Here is a 19,276-nt window from a genome sequence, read left to right on the forward strand (position 1 = left end):
TTTGGCATGAAACTATGAATCCAAAGCGTTTTTCACCAACAGATTTTTTTATTTATTTAATCTTTTGATCATAATATTGGAAAATCATCTATTCGAATTAAGAGTGGATTTGCTGCTTTTTTATAATCTTTTCTGGTGCTAGTTATTGTCTATTAATTATTAGCAAATATATGTTACCTTCTATTATTACACGTGTCATAGTATTTGAGGTAGAAAAACAGTAAAATTGAGGATATTAACGTCGGCGTTGTCAAGTTCTTAAAACATTGAAATCTGACGCAATCTGCAGTGCCAAAATAAACTCGGTCTGGGAGCTCTCCGTGGTGCTGAACAAATATATCCTAGTCCGATCATTTTATTATGGGCATAAAGATTTGTAAGGCCACTAAACATCAACGCTACCAGTACGAAAAGTCATATTGTGCACCAACATTACGTGTTTCTATGCGATTTTTGTTTTTGTCTTGCATTCTACAAATAGAATTTCATCTCCGTGATTTAAACTACATCTTCAGAGATTTGCAGTTGTTCTGTGTGTCAGTTGTTACGTCACAAACCATTGAACAAAAGTCATACATCAACAATGAATATAGTAATTTATTCCCTTTATTGTTATTAATTGAACAGCATTTCTTCTCTTGCGTCTGTATGCTCTTACTGAAGCGGTCTTCAGCACTGTAAGCATTCACAATGCTCATACTTTAAGTACAGATAAACATATACCAAATGCAGGAATCTCCGTTAATTATTCTGATGACCTATGCACTTTGTCGTGAATAGCACTTGCTGTTCTTATTAAGTGTTCTAAATAAGTTCACAACCCAGTTAAATATATATATTTTAGCTTAAAGGACATGTTTGTCTCACTTAAGTCATTAAACACACTAGACTTGCGGTACTTGTAGTAAACTTTAAACACTCAGAGCGTCGCTGTTCACCATCACTTCAGTGTATCTCCCACAGCTTTCCGCCCATTTCTTAAATATTCAGCTGCATTCTATGAGTGCAAGACCAATCGCGAGGCAAAATGGAGTAGTCTGGCTTTTATCACGCGAACGTTTTTATTTGAAATATTGAGATACGCTATTAACAAAGTTAAATGGAATTAATCGAGAGGTCAGCATTTCAAATCTGACAATATGGGATGTACGAAGCTTTCAGCCCTGTTATCTTCTCTGCTCTTAGCGTTATTGTTCTGTGATTTGCGTACCGCCCGAGGAGATCTGAGCTATACAGTTCCAGAGGAAACAAAACGCCAGTATGTGATTGGGAATATTGCTAAAGATCTTGGAGTCGATGCTCAGCGATTATCAGCACGTAAGGCCCGAATAAACACGGAGGACAGCGGGAAACGGTATACTGACATTAACCTGAGTACTGGAGATTTGATCGTAGCAGACACAATCGACAGAGAGAGGCTTTGTGGTTCTAGAATGACTTGCATGTTGAATTATGAGCTTGTGTTGGCAAATCCTCTAGAGATTCATCGTATTTCACTGAATATTGACGATGTTAATGATAATGCGCCAAAATTTCTTAAAGAGCGCATTACGTTCGAAATTCGCGAGTCCGCTTTGAAAGGGCAGCGCTTCCTTTTAGATGAAGCTCATGATTCTGATATCGATCAAAACGGAATTAAAGGCTATTCGCTCCAGAAGAATGAACATTTTGTTTTGTCTGTACATGATAACAAGAACGGAGGCAAATATGCTGAACTTGTATTAGATAAAGAGCTGGATCGTGAAGAACAGAAGGAAATTAATTTGGTTCTTACCGCAGTTGATGGAGGGACTCCTCAGAGATCGGGGTCTGCTATTATACACGTCACTGTGCTGGACGCTAACGATAATGTTCCGGTATTTACTCAGGCGGTATATAAAGTCGCACTGGCTGAAAACGCACCGTTGGGTACAGAAGTAGTTACTGTGAGCGCATCAGACGCTGATGAAGGAGCGAATGGAGCAGTAACTTACGAATTCAGTCGCATTGCTGATAATGCAGCACAATTGTTTATGATTGATAATCAAATTGGACAAATGAAAGTTAACGGACCTATCGACTACGAGGAGGAAAGATATTATGAAATTCAAGTACAGGCCAAAGATGGATCTGGTTTAGCATCCACAGCGAATGTTGTTATAGAAATTATTGATGTAAATGATAATGCTCCTAAAATCATTATTACATCTCTGAACAATCCTGTACCTGAGAACGCCATTGTGGGCACTGAAGTGGCCATTATTAATGTTCAGGATAAAGACTCGGGAGATAATCGACAGATCAGATGCTCCATTCAGCAAAATGTTCCTTTTAAATTGAACCCATCCATTAAAAACTATTTCTCTCTGGTAACAACAAATCTGCTGGATCGAGAGAGAGAGTCTGATTACAATATAACTATCACTGCCACTGATGGAGGATCTCCTCCATTATCCTCCTCCAAGACAATTCATTTAACAGTATCAGACGTAAATGACAACGCCCCTGTATTTGGAGAGCAATCCTACAGTGCTTATGTGATAGAAAACAACAAACCAGGCACCTCTGTGTGTTCTGTTAGTGCAGGAGACCCAGACTGGAGGCAGAATGGCACAGTACTGTATTCTCTGGTGCCCAGTGAGGTCAACGGTGTCCCAGTGTCCTCATTTATATCCATTAATGCAGATACGGGGGTGATCCATGCTGTGAGGTCATTTGACTATGAGCAGTTTAGAAACTTCAAAGTCCAGGTTGTAGCCAGAGACAATGGCTCTCCTCCACTCAGCAGCAATGTGACTGTGAGTGTGTTCATAACAGATGAGAATGATAACTCTCCACAGATATTATACCCTGCTCCTGAGGGAAAGTCTTTAATGACTGAGATGGTCCCTAAAGCTGCTCTCTCAGGCTCTCTGGTCTCCAAGGTGATCGCTGTGGATGCTGACTCTGGACAGAACGCGTGGCTGTCGTATCAGATTGTGAAGTCTACTGATCCAGGACTTTTCTCCATTGGTCTCCATAGTGGAGAGATCAGAGCCCTGAGGGACATTACTGAATCTGACAGCATGAAGCAGAACCTCATTATCTCAGTGAAAGATAATGGACAGCCCCCTCTCTCTGCTACCTGCTCTGTATATTTACTTATTTCTGACAACCTGGCTGAAGTTCCTGAACTTAAAGACATGACATATGAGGAGAGCAACTCCAAACTAACATCGTATTTGATCATCGCACTGGTTTCTGTGTCCACCTTCTTCCTGACGTTCATCATTCTGATGGTGGCTGTGAGGTTTTGTCACAGGAGAAAGCCCAGACTGTTGTTTGATGGAGCAGTCACCATTCCCAGTGCGTATCTCCCTCCCAACTATGCAGAGGTGGAGGGAGCTGGAACTCTCCGCAGTTCTTACAATTATGACACGTATCTGACAACAGGCTCACGCACCAGTGACTTCAAGTTCATCACATCTTATAATGACAACACGCTGCCCTCAGTTCAGACTCTCAACAGGATTCAAAATCAGAATGATCCATTTGAAGAGAATTCTTTCATTGTTGGTTCATCAGATCCAGAGGTAAGCCTTTGCTGATTTATAGAGTGTAAATTGCCAATTTTCTTCGTGCTTGACAATGGTAACTGCAACTTTAGTGTACATTTTGGTGGGATAAGGCTTTCACCACTTGTTTTTATGTATTTACATTATTTCAATGATTTTCACATTTTACATTGTGCAATTATGAAACCATTTTCTATTCTCTATTAGTTAATGTAGTGATACAGAATTTCTGTTTTCTTGTGAGAGAGCTCTCTGAAGGTTTCTGTGGAAGCTGTTGCTGTGTTTGTACTTTGCTTCAGTGGCTCGTCATTGTTCAGTACGATATTGGGTGCTAATTATTGAACAAAGGTGGTTTTTAAAATTTTAGTTTTTTGAAATTTACTCAGATTTTATATATATTTTTTTAGTATAGAAAGGGATTTCAGCATGATTCACTAATGGCATGTTCTAATTGATGCATAATTTTTACCCTTCAGGTTTTAGCCTGAATATTTTCTGTAAATCCATTTCATTGTGTCATTCTATGCAAAGTAGTCTGTCAGTTGATCAGGGATCAGGGAGGTGACATGTATGGCTTCTTTATCTTGGGTTTTTCCATTTAATTGTTCATTATAACCCAACTGAGAAAGACGTTTTGAACATCTTGCTGTTCAAGATGTTGTCCTTCCAGACATTTACAGTCAGCTACAAATATTCATTACATAAATCACATTTACACAATCACTCAATAAGTTTATAACATAAATTCTGTCAGTTCACACACAGGAATTATTTTATTATTGTTTGTGGCTAAATCCATTATTATTGTTACTGGTAAGGAAGCTGTCTTAGCATTTGGCTCTGTCTGATGGTTGTGGGTTTGATGCACATTTATGGCTCTGGGCATTTCAGCACAGTTCTACTTAGCCTCGTTCTGCTTAAAATTGCTTTACATCTAGTTGGCTCCTAATTGTTGAATTGCTACTTGATAAGTCTCAAAACAAAGTGTCTGGCAAGAAATTAATCACTGTTATCTAATTCTGTTTATGGTGCTGTGTGCAGATATTTGAATTTGTTGTGGCAGTGTGGATTTTTATAATATAGTAATTCAAATTGCTGACTGAAATGTTTATCAGCTTACTGTTTTGTACAACACAGCTTAATGCCTTATTGTACAAAGCTGCAATTGTATTCCTTTAAACTTGTAAATTTTAACTACATTGATCTCAGATATAGTGAATAGTCTTGTCTTTTGTGACATGCGGAGGAGGCAGGCACGACGAACGAAGAAATGGTGCAACATACAACTTTAATGAACACTTATTGTGAAGCGCAGTGCGGCAGCGCAAGCACTTCCAACACACACTTACTCAGGCACAAACTTTACACAAAGACAAGCACGAGACATTGCGCAAACGCACATTAAATAGGTGCTGAACACATTCCTCAGGGATCACGAGACAAGGCACAGGTGAGACTAACGAACACGCTCACTAACAACCCACACCCACGGAACTAAAAACATGGACATAACTGCATGCAGACATCATAACAACACACCCACAAGGAGGGGTCTGGAGCTGTAACCGTGACATCTTTGATGTAATTATGTAAACATGTAATGTTCTTACAACCCATTTTTCCATTATCTCACAAGGGTTTATATTTTATATTGCAAATTTATATTCTTTTTTTTTTTTTTGGCATGAAATTTTGAATCCAAAGCTTTTTTCCCCAGCAGATTTTTTCGGTTTTCATCAGTAAATTGGTAAAACCTGTGGAACTAGGCGTGGTATCGCGGATGGGTTTTTTTGTGTTGGTTTAAGTATTTTTTTTTTACATCTTTTGCTGGTGTTTGCCATTGTCTCGTAACTGTAATCAACTGCATGTAACCTTCTATTAGGACAAATTTTATATATTGAGCAGGGAAACAAAAGCGTGTTAAAGTCAGCGCTGCCAAGATCTTAATATAGTGAAATCTGAGACAAACTTCAGTGCCAAAATGAAACCGGACTGGGAGCTTTCCGTGGTGCTGAAATAATAGTTTACGATCCATCTATTCTTTTGTGGGCATATAGTACTTTAAGGCCACTGAACACGAACCCTTTTATTATGCAATGACATATTGTGCAGAAATATAGAAATGTAAACACCAGCATAGATACACTGAACATTACAACGTTATTCTATGTGATTCCTATTTTCATCTTAATTTATACACATAGTGGCGAATATTATAACCGTGTGTTAAACTGCCTCTTCTTTTGAGATATTTGAACTTGTCAGTTGTTTGTCGATGGTAACGTTTGTTCAGTGAATTGTGACATCAGAATTCAACGGTGAAAATAGTAATATATTTCCATACTTGCTATGAATTGAGCAACAATTTCCCTCTTGAGTCCATATACTATTACTATAGAGGTCTTCAGAACCGTAAGGGTTCACAACGCTCATATTGTAAGTACAGATAGACATAAACCAAATGCGGAAATCACCGTTAATCATTCTAATGACATCTGCACTTGTCATGAATAGCAGTTGATCTTATACCCGTTACCTTCACAATCCAGAGGAAATATTTCAAGTAGTTTATAGAACATGCTCGTCTCACTAAAGTATTTTGACGCACTTGATTTGCGGTACTTGTAGTAAACCTAAAATACTCAGAGCGTCGCTGTTCACCTTCAGTTCAGCCGAAACTGCCTGCCCATTTCTTAAATATTCAGTCGCACATTACTATGAGTGCAAGACCAATCGCGAGACAAAATGGAGTAACGTGGTATTTTCTCACGCGAAAACGTTCTCATTTGAAATATTGACAGACGATATTAACAACGCTAAGTGGAATTAATCAAGAGGTCAGCATTTCAAATCTGACAATATGGGATGTACGAAGCTTTCAGCTCCGTTATTTTCTCTGCTCTTAGCGTTATTGTTCTGTGATTTGCGTACCGCCCGAGGAGATCTGAGCTATACAGTTCCAGAGGAAACCAAACGGCAGTATGTGATCGGGAATATTGCTAAAGATCTTGGAGTCGATGCTCAGCGATTATCAGCACGTAAGGCCCGAATAAACACGGAGGAAAGCGGTAAACGGTATACTGACATTAACCTGAGTACTGGAGATTTGATCGTAGCAGACACACTCGACAGAGAGATGCTTTGTGATTCAAAAATGAATTGTATGTTGAATTATGAGCTTGTATTGGCAAATCCTCTAGAGGTTCACCACATTTCATTGAATATTGAGGATGTTAATGATAATGCGCCAAAATTTCTTAACGAGCGCATTACGATAGAAATTCGCGAGTCCGCTTTGAAAGAGCAGCGCTTCCGATTGGATGAAGCGTATGACAGTGATATTGGACAAAACAACATTAAGGATTATTTGCTACAGAAGAACGATCATTTTCTTTTGTCTGTACACGACAATAAGAACGGAAGAAAATATGCTGAACTTGTATTAGATAAAGAGCTGGATCGTGAAGAACAGAAGGAAATTAATTTGATTCTTACTGCAGTTGATGGAGGGACTCCTCAGAGATCGGGGTCTGCTATTATACACGTCACTGTGCTGGACGCTAACGATAATGTTCCGGTATTTACTCAGGCGGTATATAAAGTCGCTCTGGCTGAAAACGCACCGTTGGGTACAGAAGTAGTTACTGTGAGCGCATCAGACGCTGATGAAGGAGCGAATGGAGCAGTAACTTATGAATTCAGTCACATTAGTGATAAAGCAGCACAGCTATTTACAATTGATAAAGTTACTGGACAAATTAAGGTAATTGGAGATATTGATTATGAAAAAGAAACATACTATGAAATTGGAATACATGCCAAAGATGGATCTGGTTTAGTATCCACTGCCAGTGTCATTTTAGATATCAGTGATGTAAATGATAATGCTCCAAAAATCATTATTACGTCTCTGAACAATCCTGTACCTGAGAACGTCATTGTGGGCACTGAAGTGGCCATTATTAATGTTCAGGATAAAGACTCAGGAGATAATCGACAGATCAGATGCTCCATTCAACAAAATGTTCCTTTTAAATTGAACCCATCCATTAAAAACTATTTCTCTCTGGTAACAACAAATCTGCTGGATCGAGAGAGAGAGTCTGATTACAATATAACTATCACTGCTACTGATGGAGGATCTCCTCCATTATCCTCCTCCAAGACAATTTATTTAACAGTATCAGACGTAAATGACAACGCCCCTGTATTTGGAGAGCAATCCTACAGTGCTTATGTGATAGAAAACAACAAACCAGGCACCTCTGTGTGTTCTGTTAGTGCAGGAGACCCAGACTGGAGGCAGAATGGCACAGTACTGTATTCTCTGGTGCCCAGTGAGGTCAACGGTGTCCCAGTGTCCTCATTTATATCCATTAATGCAGATACGGGGGTGATCCATGCTGTGAGGTCATTTGACTATGAGCAGTTCAGAAACTTCAAAGTCCAGGTTGTAGCCAGAGACAATGGCTCTCCTCCACTCAGCAGCAACGTGACTGTGAGTGTGTTCATAACAGATGAGAATGATAACTCTCCACAGATATTATACCCTGCTGCAGAGGGAAAGTCTTTAATGACTGAGATGGTCCCTAAAGCTGCTCTCTCAGGCTCTCTGGTCTCCAAGGTGATCGCTGTGGATGCTGACTCTGGACAGAACGCGTGGCTGTCGTATCAGATTGTGAAGTCTACTGATCCAGGACTTTTCTCCATTGGTCTCCATAGTGGAGAGATCAGAGCACTGAGGGACATTACTGAATCTGACAGCATGAAGCAGAACCTCATTATCTCAGTGAAAGATAATGGACAGCCCCCTCTCTCTGCTACCTGCTCTGTATATTTACTTATTTCTGACAACCTGGCTGAAGTTCCTGAACTTAAAGACATGACTTATGAGGAGAGCAACTCCAAACTAACATCGTATTTGATCATCGCACTGGTTTCTGTGTCCACCTTCTTCCTGACGTTCATCATTCTGATGGTGGCTGTGAGGTTTTGTCACAGGAGAAAGCCCAGACTGTTGTTTGATGGAGCAGTCACCATTCCCAGTGCGTATCTCCCTCCCAACTATGCAGAGGTGGAGGGAGCTGGAACTCTCCGCAGTTCTTACAATTATGACACGTATCTGACAACAGGCTCACGCACCAGTGACTTCAAGTTCGTCACATCTTATAATGACAACACGCTGCCCTCAGTTCAGACTCTCAACCGGATTCAAAATCAAAATGATCCATTTGAAGAGAATTCTTTCATTGTTGGTTCATCAGATCCAGAGGTAAGCCCTTGCTGAATTATAGACAGTGAATTCCCTGTTGTCTTCGTGTTTGACAAGTGTAACTGCAACTTTAGTGTACACTTTAGTGCAATAAGGCTTTCACCACTTGTTTTTATTTATTTACCTTATTTGCATGATGTGCAATTATGAAAATATTTTCTATTATCTATTAGGTAATATAGTCGTGACACTGAATTTCTCTGTTTCTTGTGAGAGAACTCTGTGAGTGTTTCTGTGGGAGCTGTTGCTATGTTTGTACTTTGCTACTGTGGCTGATCATTGTTTAGTATGATTTTGGTTGCTAATGATTGGGAACACAAATAATTTTTGAGATATTGTAGTTCTCAGTTCTTTGTTTCTGTGCCTGCAGTTCATATTTCTCTAATATGCACAGTTGGGTTTGGGCATGATTCAGAAAAGACTTCTGTCTCTACTGGCTGATGGATTTTTATAGACCATACACAGTTTAATTTTTAGCCTATACATTTTCTCTAAATCCCTTTCATTATGCCCCACTCAGCTTTCAGTTGATGTCTCTTGATCATTTGAGAAAGCTAGAAGACATATTGTTGTTCATTTTTGCTGACTATTATGCCAATAAGTCAGTTTTATGTAATACCAGTCAACTTGGTTTCTATCTTCATTTGATATCATATTATACAGTACATTTAGAATGACTGTATTATTGTTCCTGGCTAAATCCATCATTAATGTTAGTGGGAATAGAGTTGTCCTAGCATGTAGATCTGTCTGAGGGTGGTGTGTTTGAGGTACATTCATGGTTGTAGTTATTTCAGACCAGTTTTTCTTAAACTGAACCTGTGTTTTCAACTGTATTTAATTGGCTCATAATTTCTTATTTGCTAGTTTGTGTCATGCGTCCCAGATTAAAGTACACATGGTAACATTGTCAGCACTGTTAGCGACTTCTGCCCTTTTACTGTGTGGGAATGTGGTGATGTGCTGGGGCAATGAGGGTCTTTAATGAATACAAAGTCCTGAATCTACCTTTTAACCATTTACTGCCATGTTTCAATCAGCCTCGTGCCTTTTAGTGCACAAGTGCAGTGTTTCTGATCTGCATGTCTTTGGACATATGAAGTATTACTACATTTATTTCACATATTTGTTAATTTGAATTTTTCATTTAAACATTTAGTGTTTCCACCAATCATCCGTAGTGTACACACGGTGTGTATTTTTCATTGCAGCTTGAATATATTATTTGTGTAACGTCCGGGTGTAGGAGGCAGGCACCAAGACGATTACGGTGAACATATAACTTTTATTACAAATAGACGTATAAGCTCCGGATGGAGCGCGAGCAGCACTAAATCACACTCACGCAGACACGTAGCTTTAGACAAAGACGAGCACTGGACACTGCGCGAACGCACATTATATAGGTGAGTTACACAGACCCACGTGACCTCGAGACAAGGCACAGGTGTAACAAACGAACACACTCACAAACAACCCACACCCACGGAAGTACAAACATGGTCATAACCGCACGCAGACGACGATATGACACGCCCACAGGTAAGGGTCCGGAGCTGTTCCGTGACAGAACCCTCCACCAGGGGCTTGCTACTCCCGGAGCGTCCCGCGCAGCTGGAAAGCCCCGAACCAACACCAACGGGCAGGTCCGGAGCCGCTGGGATCACGGGCCTCCGAGAGCCGTCACCCCCGACGGCAGGAACCGCCGCGAACAGCTCTAGCACAACCTCCCTGGGAAGACAGGGGAAAAAACATTAAACACGGGCACGAGTACAAACACGCACACCGGCACAGTAAACACAAAGGGCACAAACGGGAACAGTGGGTTCGGGAGACACATTGGGACAAAAACACAGGAACACAGACATTCATCCCCGGAGCCAGGCCTCCCGCCTTGGGCGAAGCCTGTAGCGGCGAGAAAGCCCCGGGGGCTGGAGACTCTGCAGACGGCGGTACTCCTCCTGCCTGTTCCGCCCTCTCACCGCTAGGTGCCGCACCACCGGCGGAAGCATGAGGTGCAGCGCGACTTGTCGACCGCTTGGAGGCAGCACCACCGGCGGACGTGCGAGGTGCAGCGCGACTTGTCGACCACTTGGAGGCAGCGCGACCGGCGGGTCTCGCGGCCACCTTCTTCCCAGGTCCGCGGCTCCCTCCTCCGGGAGTGCCATAGGGGCCTGCCGCCCTATAAGCTTGCCGGCGCTCCTCCCCCCTCTCAGGGAACCCCCCGTAGGAAGCCCCTCCTTCGCCAGGCCAGCCTCCCCTGGATCTGGTATCGGAGGTGGTGTCCTTCGCCGGCTCTTCCTCCTCGGCCACGCTCCAGTCCATGGACCGAGCGGGGGTCTCGCACCGAGAGAGCTCCATGGGCTCCTCCTCCTCGGAGTCCCCACTCTCTGACGCGGACGGACTGTCCGATCCGCTACCACCCCCTTTATACACGGTCGGGACCGAACATACTGATGGAGGGCTTTCCCCCTCACTCTCCTCGCCCTGCTCGTTGTCTCCCGAAGGGGGTTAGCATACCGACGGAGCGGGGCTGACGTCTCCCTCGTCTTCCCCATAACATTCAGAGGGGGCTGAGTATAACGACGGAAGGGGGCTGACTACCTCTTTCTCCTCTTCACCGGGGTGCTCGGTAGTCTCCGACCACTCCGACGGCGGGGGGCTGATGTCTTCCCTCTCCTCTCTGTAATACACTGTCGGCGTTGTGTATATGGAAGGTGAGTAGCCAGCTCCATCCTCCTTCTCCTCCTCCTCCGAGTCCTCACTCCCGAACTCGTCTTCCGGAGGGCGGGCACTCACCATCCCCACGTAAACAATCAGCGGGTCCTCTGCGGTATCAGCCAGGGGGGTGGTCTCGCGCATTGTCGTGCGGAGTCCCTCTCTCCACGCCACCTGGAAAAACACCTCGTCTCTCCTCTCCTCTGCGCTCTCCGGCACACACACGGGAGAAGCCGCGCGCTGAGGCTTGAATTCCCCCTCCCTCCACACACAGCTGCCCACCGCAGTAGGTGGCGGCTCTAGGGACGCAGGGGGGTGTTTCTCCTCCCATATGCGCACCGCGGATTGGCAGAAGTGTTCCGCCATCTCCGCGTCCTCCGACTCTTGAGCTGCGCAGAGGGGATCCTGCTTCATCTCCTGCTCGGTGACGGGGGCTTCGCGGTGTCGGAATGGGGAAGAGCCGTGATGGTGCCGGCTTCTTCTCTTCCCCTTCGGTGCACGGGTGGCGTATCCTGGCATTCTTTTGTGGCTCGTCTTTCTGTAACGTCCGGGTGTAGGAGGCAGACACCAAGACGATTACGGTGAACTCATAAGTTTTATTACAAATAGACGTATAAGCTCCGGATGGAGCGCGAGCAGCACTAAATCACACTCACGCAGACACGTAGCTTTAGACAAAGACGAGCACAGGACACTGCGCGAACGCACATTATATAGGTGAGTTACACAGACCCACGTGACCTCGAGACAAGGCACAGGTGTAACAAACGAACACGCTCACAAACAACCCACACCCACAGAAGTACAAACATGGACATAACCGCACGCAGACGACGATATGACACGCCCACAGGGAAGGGTCCGGAGCTGTTCCGTGACAATTTGTTGCTATATGATCATTGATGAGTGACACGTGTTTTTCACTAGAACATGATTTTGTTCTGCAGTACATTGGAAACTTCTACAGAATTTAGAGAAGTTTTGCTGTTTGATCGTTTACAACTGTAGATGGTGGTTATTCTTACATGTCACTAATCAGAAAGTGCATGTTCCCTGCTATTACGATATATTGGATAAAATATTTGAATGGGAAAACAGGAAATGCTTTTACAATGTTGTTCTGTTTAAAAAACTGAAGCCTGACAGAATCCATAATATGTTACAATCAATTTATTTTGCTTGTAGACATATACAGTTGTTTAAGACAACTAATGAACTGTCTCAGTATGGAACGATATTTTACACATATGTTAAAAAATGGGACATACATTTACAATACATTTACAGATAATAATTCAGTTTTCTATGATTCTTTATATTAATTTTACATTCTACAAGTTGTTGAATTTTATCAATGTGCTTAAAAACACATGTTCCTGTAAGAGTCTTGCAATTGGTTGTTTCTTTTACGTTAATTTTAAAATTAGATTTTAGAGGTTATGAATAAATAATTTGTTATTAATGTGCTACACGTTTCATAATATGTTGGGTAGAAAAACAGAAACCAGAGTATATTAACGTCGACGTTGTCAAGTTCTTAAAATAAGTTAAATCTGACGCAATCTGCAGTGCCAAAATGAAGTCGGAATGGGAGCTCTCCGTGGTGCTGAAACTATAAGGTCTGATCCATCTATTCTTTTGAGGACATATAGTACTGTAAGGCCACTGAAGATGAAACGTCACATTTTGCACAAGCATTAAACCGTAAACACTTGCTTCCATGAACTGTACATTACAACGTGGTTCTCTGCGATTCTTGTTTTTGTGTTACATTCTACACAGAGTCGAATTTCATCACCGTGATTTAAACTACATCTTCAGAGATTTGCAATTGTTCTTTGTTCGTCGGTTATTACTTTGTTCAATGGTTTGTGACGTCATAAATCAGCAATAAATATAGTCATTAATTCCCTTTATTGATATTAATTGAACAGCAATTTTCCACTAGCGTCTGTATGCTCTTACTGAAGCGGTCACCGTAAACGTTCACAACGCTCATACTGTAAGTATAGATAGACATAAATGCGGTAATCTCCGTTAATCATTCTGATGACCTCTGCACTTTGTCATGAATAGCAGTTGATGTTCTTATTAAGTGTTCCAATTAAGTTCACAATCCAGTGAAATTATTATTTTTTGTTTAAAGAACATGTTTGTCTCGCTTAAGTCTTTTGACGAACTAGACTTGCGGTACTTGTAGTAAACTTAAAACACTCAGAGCGTCGCTGTTCACCATCACTTCAGCGTATCTCCCACAGCTTTCCGCCCATCTCTTAAATATTCAGTTGCACATTTCTATGAGTGCAAAACCAATCGCGAGACAAAATGGAGTAGTCTGGTCTTTTATCACGCGAATACGTTTTGTGTAAAATATTGAGAGACGATATTAACAACGTTAAGTGGAATTAATCAAGAGGTCAGCATTTCAAATCTGACAATATGAGATGTATGAAGATTTCAGCTCCGTTATCTTCTCTGCTCTTAACGTTATTTTTCTGTGATTTGCGTACCGCCCGAGGAGATCTGAGCTATACAGTTCCAGAGGAAACCAAACGGCAGTATGTGATCGGGAATATTGCTAAAGATCTTGGAGTCGATGCTCAGCGATTATCAGCACGTAAGGCCCGAATAAACACGGAGGACAGCGGGAAACGGTATACTGACATTAACCTGAGTACTGGAGATTTGATCGTAGCAGACACAATCGACAGAGAGAGGCTTTGTGGTTCTAGAATGACTTGCATGTTGAATTATGAGCTTGTGTTGGCAAATCCTCTAGAGGTTGACCGTATTTCACTGAATATTGAGGATGTTAATGACAATGCGCCAAAATTTCTTAACGAGCGCATTACGTTCGAAATCCCCGAGTCCGCGTTGAAAGGGCAGCGCTTCCGATTGGATGAAGCGCATGACTCTGATATCGGACATAACGGCGTTAAAGACTATTCATTACAGAAGAACGACCATTTTGTTTTGTCTGTACACGATAATAAGAACGGAAGAAAATATGCTGAACTTGTATTAGATAAAGAGCTGGATCGTGAAAAACAGAAGCAAATTGATTTGGTTCTTACCGCAGTTGATGGAGGGACTCCTCAGAGATCGGGGTCTGCTATTATACACGTCACTGTGCTGGACGCTAACGATAATGTTCCGGTATTTACTCAGGCGGTATATAAAGTCGCTCTGGCTGAAAATGCGCCGTTGGGTACAGAAGTAGTTACTGTGAGCGCATCAGACGCTGATGAAGGAGCAAATGGAGCAGTAACTTATGAATTCAGTCGCATTGATGATAATGCAGCACATTTATTCACGGTTGATAAACATACTGGACAAATTAAGGTAATTGGAGACATTGATTATGAAAAAGAAACATACTATGAAATTGGAATGCAGGCCAAAGATGGATCTGGTTTAGTATCCACTGCCAGTGTCATTATAGATATCACTGATGTAAATGATAATGCCCCTAAACCCATAATTACATCTCTGAACAATCCTGTACCTGAGAACACCATTGTGGGCACTGAAGTGGCCATTATTAATGTTCAGGATAAAGACTCAGGAGATAATCGACAGATCAGATGCTCCATTCAGCAAAATGTTCCTTTTAAATTGAACCCATCCATTAAAAACTATTTCTCTCTGGTAACAACAAATCTGCTGGATCGAGAGAGAGAGTCTGATTACAATATAACTATCACTGCTACTGATGGAGGATCTCCTCCATTATCCTCCTCCAAGACAATTCATTTAACAGTATCAGACGTAAATGACAACGCCCCTGTATTTGGAGAGCAATCCTACAGTGCTTATGTGATAGAAAACAACAAACCAGGCACCTCTGTGTGTTCTGTTAGTGCAGGAGACCCAGACTGGAGGCAGAATGGCACAGTACTGTATTCTCTGGTGCCTAGTGAGGTCAACGGTGTCCCAGTGTCCTCATTTATATCCATTAATGCAGATACGGGGGTGATCCATGCTGTGAGGTCATTTGACTATGAGCAGTTCAGAAACTTCAAAGTCCAGGTTGTAGCCAGAGACAATGGCTCTCCTCCACTCAGCAGCAACGTGACTGTGAGTGTGTTCATAACAGATGAGAATGATAACTCTCCACAGATATTATACCCTGCTGCAGAGGGAAAGTCTTTAATGACTGAGATGGTCCCTAAAGCTGCTCTCTCAGGCTCTCTGGTCTCCAAGGTGATCGCTGTGGATTCTGACTCTGGACAGAACGCGTGGCTGTCGTATCAGATTGTGAAGTCTACTGATCCAGGACTTTTCTCCATTGGTCTCCATAGTGGAGAGATCAGAGCACTGAGGGACATTACTGAATCTGACAGCATGAAGCAGAACCTCATTATCTCAGTGAAAGATAATGGACAGCCCCCTCTCTCTGCTACCTGCTCTGTATATTTACTTATTTCTGACAACCTGGCTGAAGTTCCTGAACTTAAAGACATGACTTATGAGGAGAGCAACTCCAAACTAACATCGTATTTGATCATCGCACTTGTTTCTGTGTCCACCTTCTTCCTGACGTTCATCATTCTGATGGTGGCTGTGAGGTTTTGTCACAGGAGAAAGCCCAGACTGTTGTTTGATGGAGCAGTCACCATTCCCAGTGCGTATCTCCCTCCCAACTATGCAGAGGTGGAGGGAGCTGGAACTCTCCGCAGTTCTTACAATTATGACACGTATCTGACAACAGGCTCACGCACCAGTGACTTCAAGTTCATCACATCTTATAATGACAACACGCTGCCCTCAGCTCAGACTCTCAACAGGATTCAAAATCAGAATGATCCATTTGAAGAGAATTCTTTCATTGTTGCTTCATCAGATTCAGAGGTAAGCCCTTGCTGAATTATAGAGAGTAAATTTGATATTCCCTATGCTTTTCAGAAGCTTAATTGCAGATTCGGTGTAATTGTAATTGTTTTCTGGCTTTCCCCTATATTTGTTTTAAATAATTTCATTTATTGCAGTGATTCTCACAATTGGTATCCTGTCAATATGAAAGTCTGTTGCGTTCTCTATTAGTTAATAGTTATGACACAGAATTTCTCTGTTTCTTGTGAGAGAGCTCTGTGAGGGTTTCTGTGGGAGATGTTGCTGTGTTTGTATTTTGCATCTGTTGCTGGTCATTGGTCAGTATGATGTTTGGTGCTAATGATTCATATCAAAGATGGTGTTTGATCTATTAGTTGGATCTAATAGTTTTTTTTAAGTACCTACATTTTATACACATTTTCTAATATACTAATGAGGATTTGAACATGGTTCTCTGAAGCGTTGTGTCTTCTGGTTGATAGATGCTTTTAGAATATTCACACTTTAGGTTTTAGCCTAAATATTTCCTGTAAATCTCTTTCATTGTGTCATGCTATGTAAAGCAGTCATTCAGCTGATCCGTGATCAGGGATGTAACATGTATGGCTTTGTTATCTTGGCTGTGTCTGTTTAAATGTTTATTAAAATCCTTTTGAGGAAGATAGAAAATAGTAAAGATTGTTGTTCAAGATGTTGAAGTTGTTCCAGACAGTTGACAATCATACCTACAAAAATAACTAACATGTATAGTTAATTACACATAATTCCTACAAGTTCTGCAGGATATAGGACTTCTGTTTATCACTTTATAAATTAATCAGGAATGATTGTATTATTTTTGTATAATGTTAGTCGTTACAGAGCTGTCTTAGTACGTGGCTGTGTCTGAGGGTCGTGGGTTTGATGCCCGTTCATGACTGTGGGCATTTCAGCTCAATTCTACTGAAACTGAAGCTGATAAAAGTATTTTGCATCTAGTTGGCTCTTAATTGTTGATTTGGTACTCGAAGATAAAAGTCTCAAAGCAAAGTGTCTTTGGAAAAAAGTGAGTCACTGTGAACTACTTCTGTTCATGGTGCTGTGTGCAGTGGCGGAGCCAAAGGGGTGGCAGGGGTGGCATTTGCCCTCTACTGCCCTACTGCCACCCCTACTGCCACCCCACTGGAAATGGTCATTTAAAATTATAATACTTAGGAGATTGTACAATATTTTACCGCTGTATTACATTCCTAATGAGAGGTGGCAGTTGTCAAACATTACTTAAAAAAAAAAAACAACTGGTTGTGCACAGCTTTGTAGTGTCTCGTTTATTATTTAAATGAGCCATTCTAGTGCTGATAGATCCTGTTTTACACGGATTCTTTAAACATATAGTTTAGTGCACATGTAATATTTTAATCATTTAGCAAGCCTTTATCTCCCAGCTGTTGATTGAAATGTGTGTGGTAAGTATTTGTGAAAAACCATTATTGTTAGTTTAATATTGACTGAAATGTAAGTAGGCTATGTCATCTGAAAGCTTTTAATTATAACCTAACTAGTTATATTAATCAATTCATCTTTTTAAATGTAGTATTATGTTAGTTGGCTATGGAAAACTAATAACTATAGATTAAATAATAATTAAAATGGTGTTGTCTCTGCCAAACAGTCATGGAGTCTAGATACCAGGATGTCTTATTTTGTGTAGAGACCAAATGAAGAGAAAAGGGAATGTGTCCCATTTCTTCTTAAATAAGTAAAAACCAGGGACAGAGCAAGACCAGACAGAACCCAGCAGCAGTGAACAACATGGAGAAGTCACTGGTAATTACAACTGAAGGACAGAGGCACAGTGACCAAAGTAATGAGGATTTTAACAGTGTCTTTTATCAGATATTTGACTGTCTCACAGCTGAACTTGATAGGTGCATTTCACAGAAGATAATGCTAGGGGTTCAGTCTCTAGTCCCCAAAAGCCCATTATTCTTGAAAGAGGAACCACTTTGTCTTTGGGCAGACATTTGAGTCAGATCTAAAAGATCTGAAACATGAGGTTCACCAAACCAGACAGCTTCTTCTGAGGAGAGAAAAGGTGGGTTAGAGAAACCCTCTACTTTACTTGATTTTGTTGTGTTCCTGGAATCTTACTTTGTAAGATTTCAGTTGCTATCCTATCAGTACTGCTCCTGTGAGTGATGTTTTTCTGCTCGCAAACTGATCAAAACCACGTTAGAACTATAGCTGATGATAGGTTGTCACCTTGGCATTCTCAGTGTTGTGTCAAGGAGGGCAAATACCCTCAGCATGGATGACTTTGTAAAACATTTTACTTCCTACCACCAAAATCGGAGATTTATGCTTGAGTGTATCTTTGCTTTGAGTTTGCAGTATGTTGTTACCATTCAAAGCTTATTTGACCACAGCAGTGTTTCTCAAACCTTTGTAAATACCACCAGGGTAATGCTGGTCACCTCTGGTGGTATTGTCTTGCAGTTTACTATTTAGAGCCGGTTTTATTTATTTATTTTTGAGAATTTGTTTTTAGTCATATTCTGTGCTCTGAGATTACATTTACATGTTCACTGTTCCATGGTGCCGTTTTAACATCTTGTTTGGTCATGGTAAATCTTTGTCAAATAAACCATTTTAATTTGAGTGTGTGTAAGAAATATTTGTTTCCTTTCATTCATCATTTGTATATGGACCCCTCTGATAAAGCCTTGCTCACCCTTTGGCCACCCCTTGAAAAACAGTCTAGCTCTGCCATTAACTGTGTGGAGATTTTGATTTGTTGTGACAATGTGGATTTTAAAGATGTAATAATTAACATTTCTGACTGAAATGTTTACCAGTTTACCATGTTGCACAACACAGCTTAATGCAAAACTGTAGTGTTTGTGAATTTAATTTTCTTAAACTTGTGATTTTAAACTAAATA

The 19,276-nt window shown here is 41.4% G+C and overlaps 1 protein-coding gene across 11 annotated transcripts in view; it reads left to right on the plus strand.

The window, feature by feature from the left end:
• Positions 1 to 19,276, plus strand: part of LOC143525424 (protocadherin gamma-C5-like) — a 186,532-nt gene that overhangs the window by 29,866 nt on the left and 137,390 nt on the right. For 3 of the 11 annotated variants that reach the window (XM_077019354.1, XM_077019376.1, XM_077019393.1), the window contains exon 1: positions 13,825 to 16,374. The exons of 6 other annotated variants lie outside the window; for them this stretch is intronic. In XM_077019354.1, coding sequence (XP_076875469.1) covers positions 13,963 to 16,374 — 2,412 coding nt within the window. In that variant the 5' untranslated portion in view covers positions 13,825 to 13,962. Of the gene's footprint in view, positions 1 to 1,011; positions 3,552 to 6,266; positions 8,806 to 13,824; positions 16,375 to 19,276 lie in introns of those variants that run through there. 2 more of the 11 variants (XM_077019342.1, XM_077019355.1) reach the window with 2 other exon arrangements.

Source organism: Brachyhypopomus gauderio, chromosome 10, assembly GCF_052324685.1.
Source record: "Brachyhypopomus gauderio isolate BG-103 chromosome 10, BGAUD_0.2, whole genome shotgun sequence".
Lineage (NCBI taxonomy): Eukaryota > Metazoa > Chordata > Actinopteri > Gymnotiformes > Hypopomidae > Brachyhypopomus > Brachyhypopomus gauderio.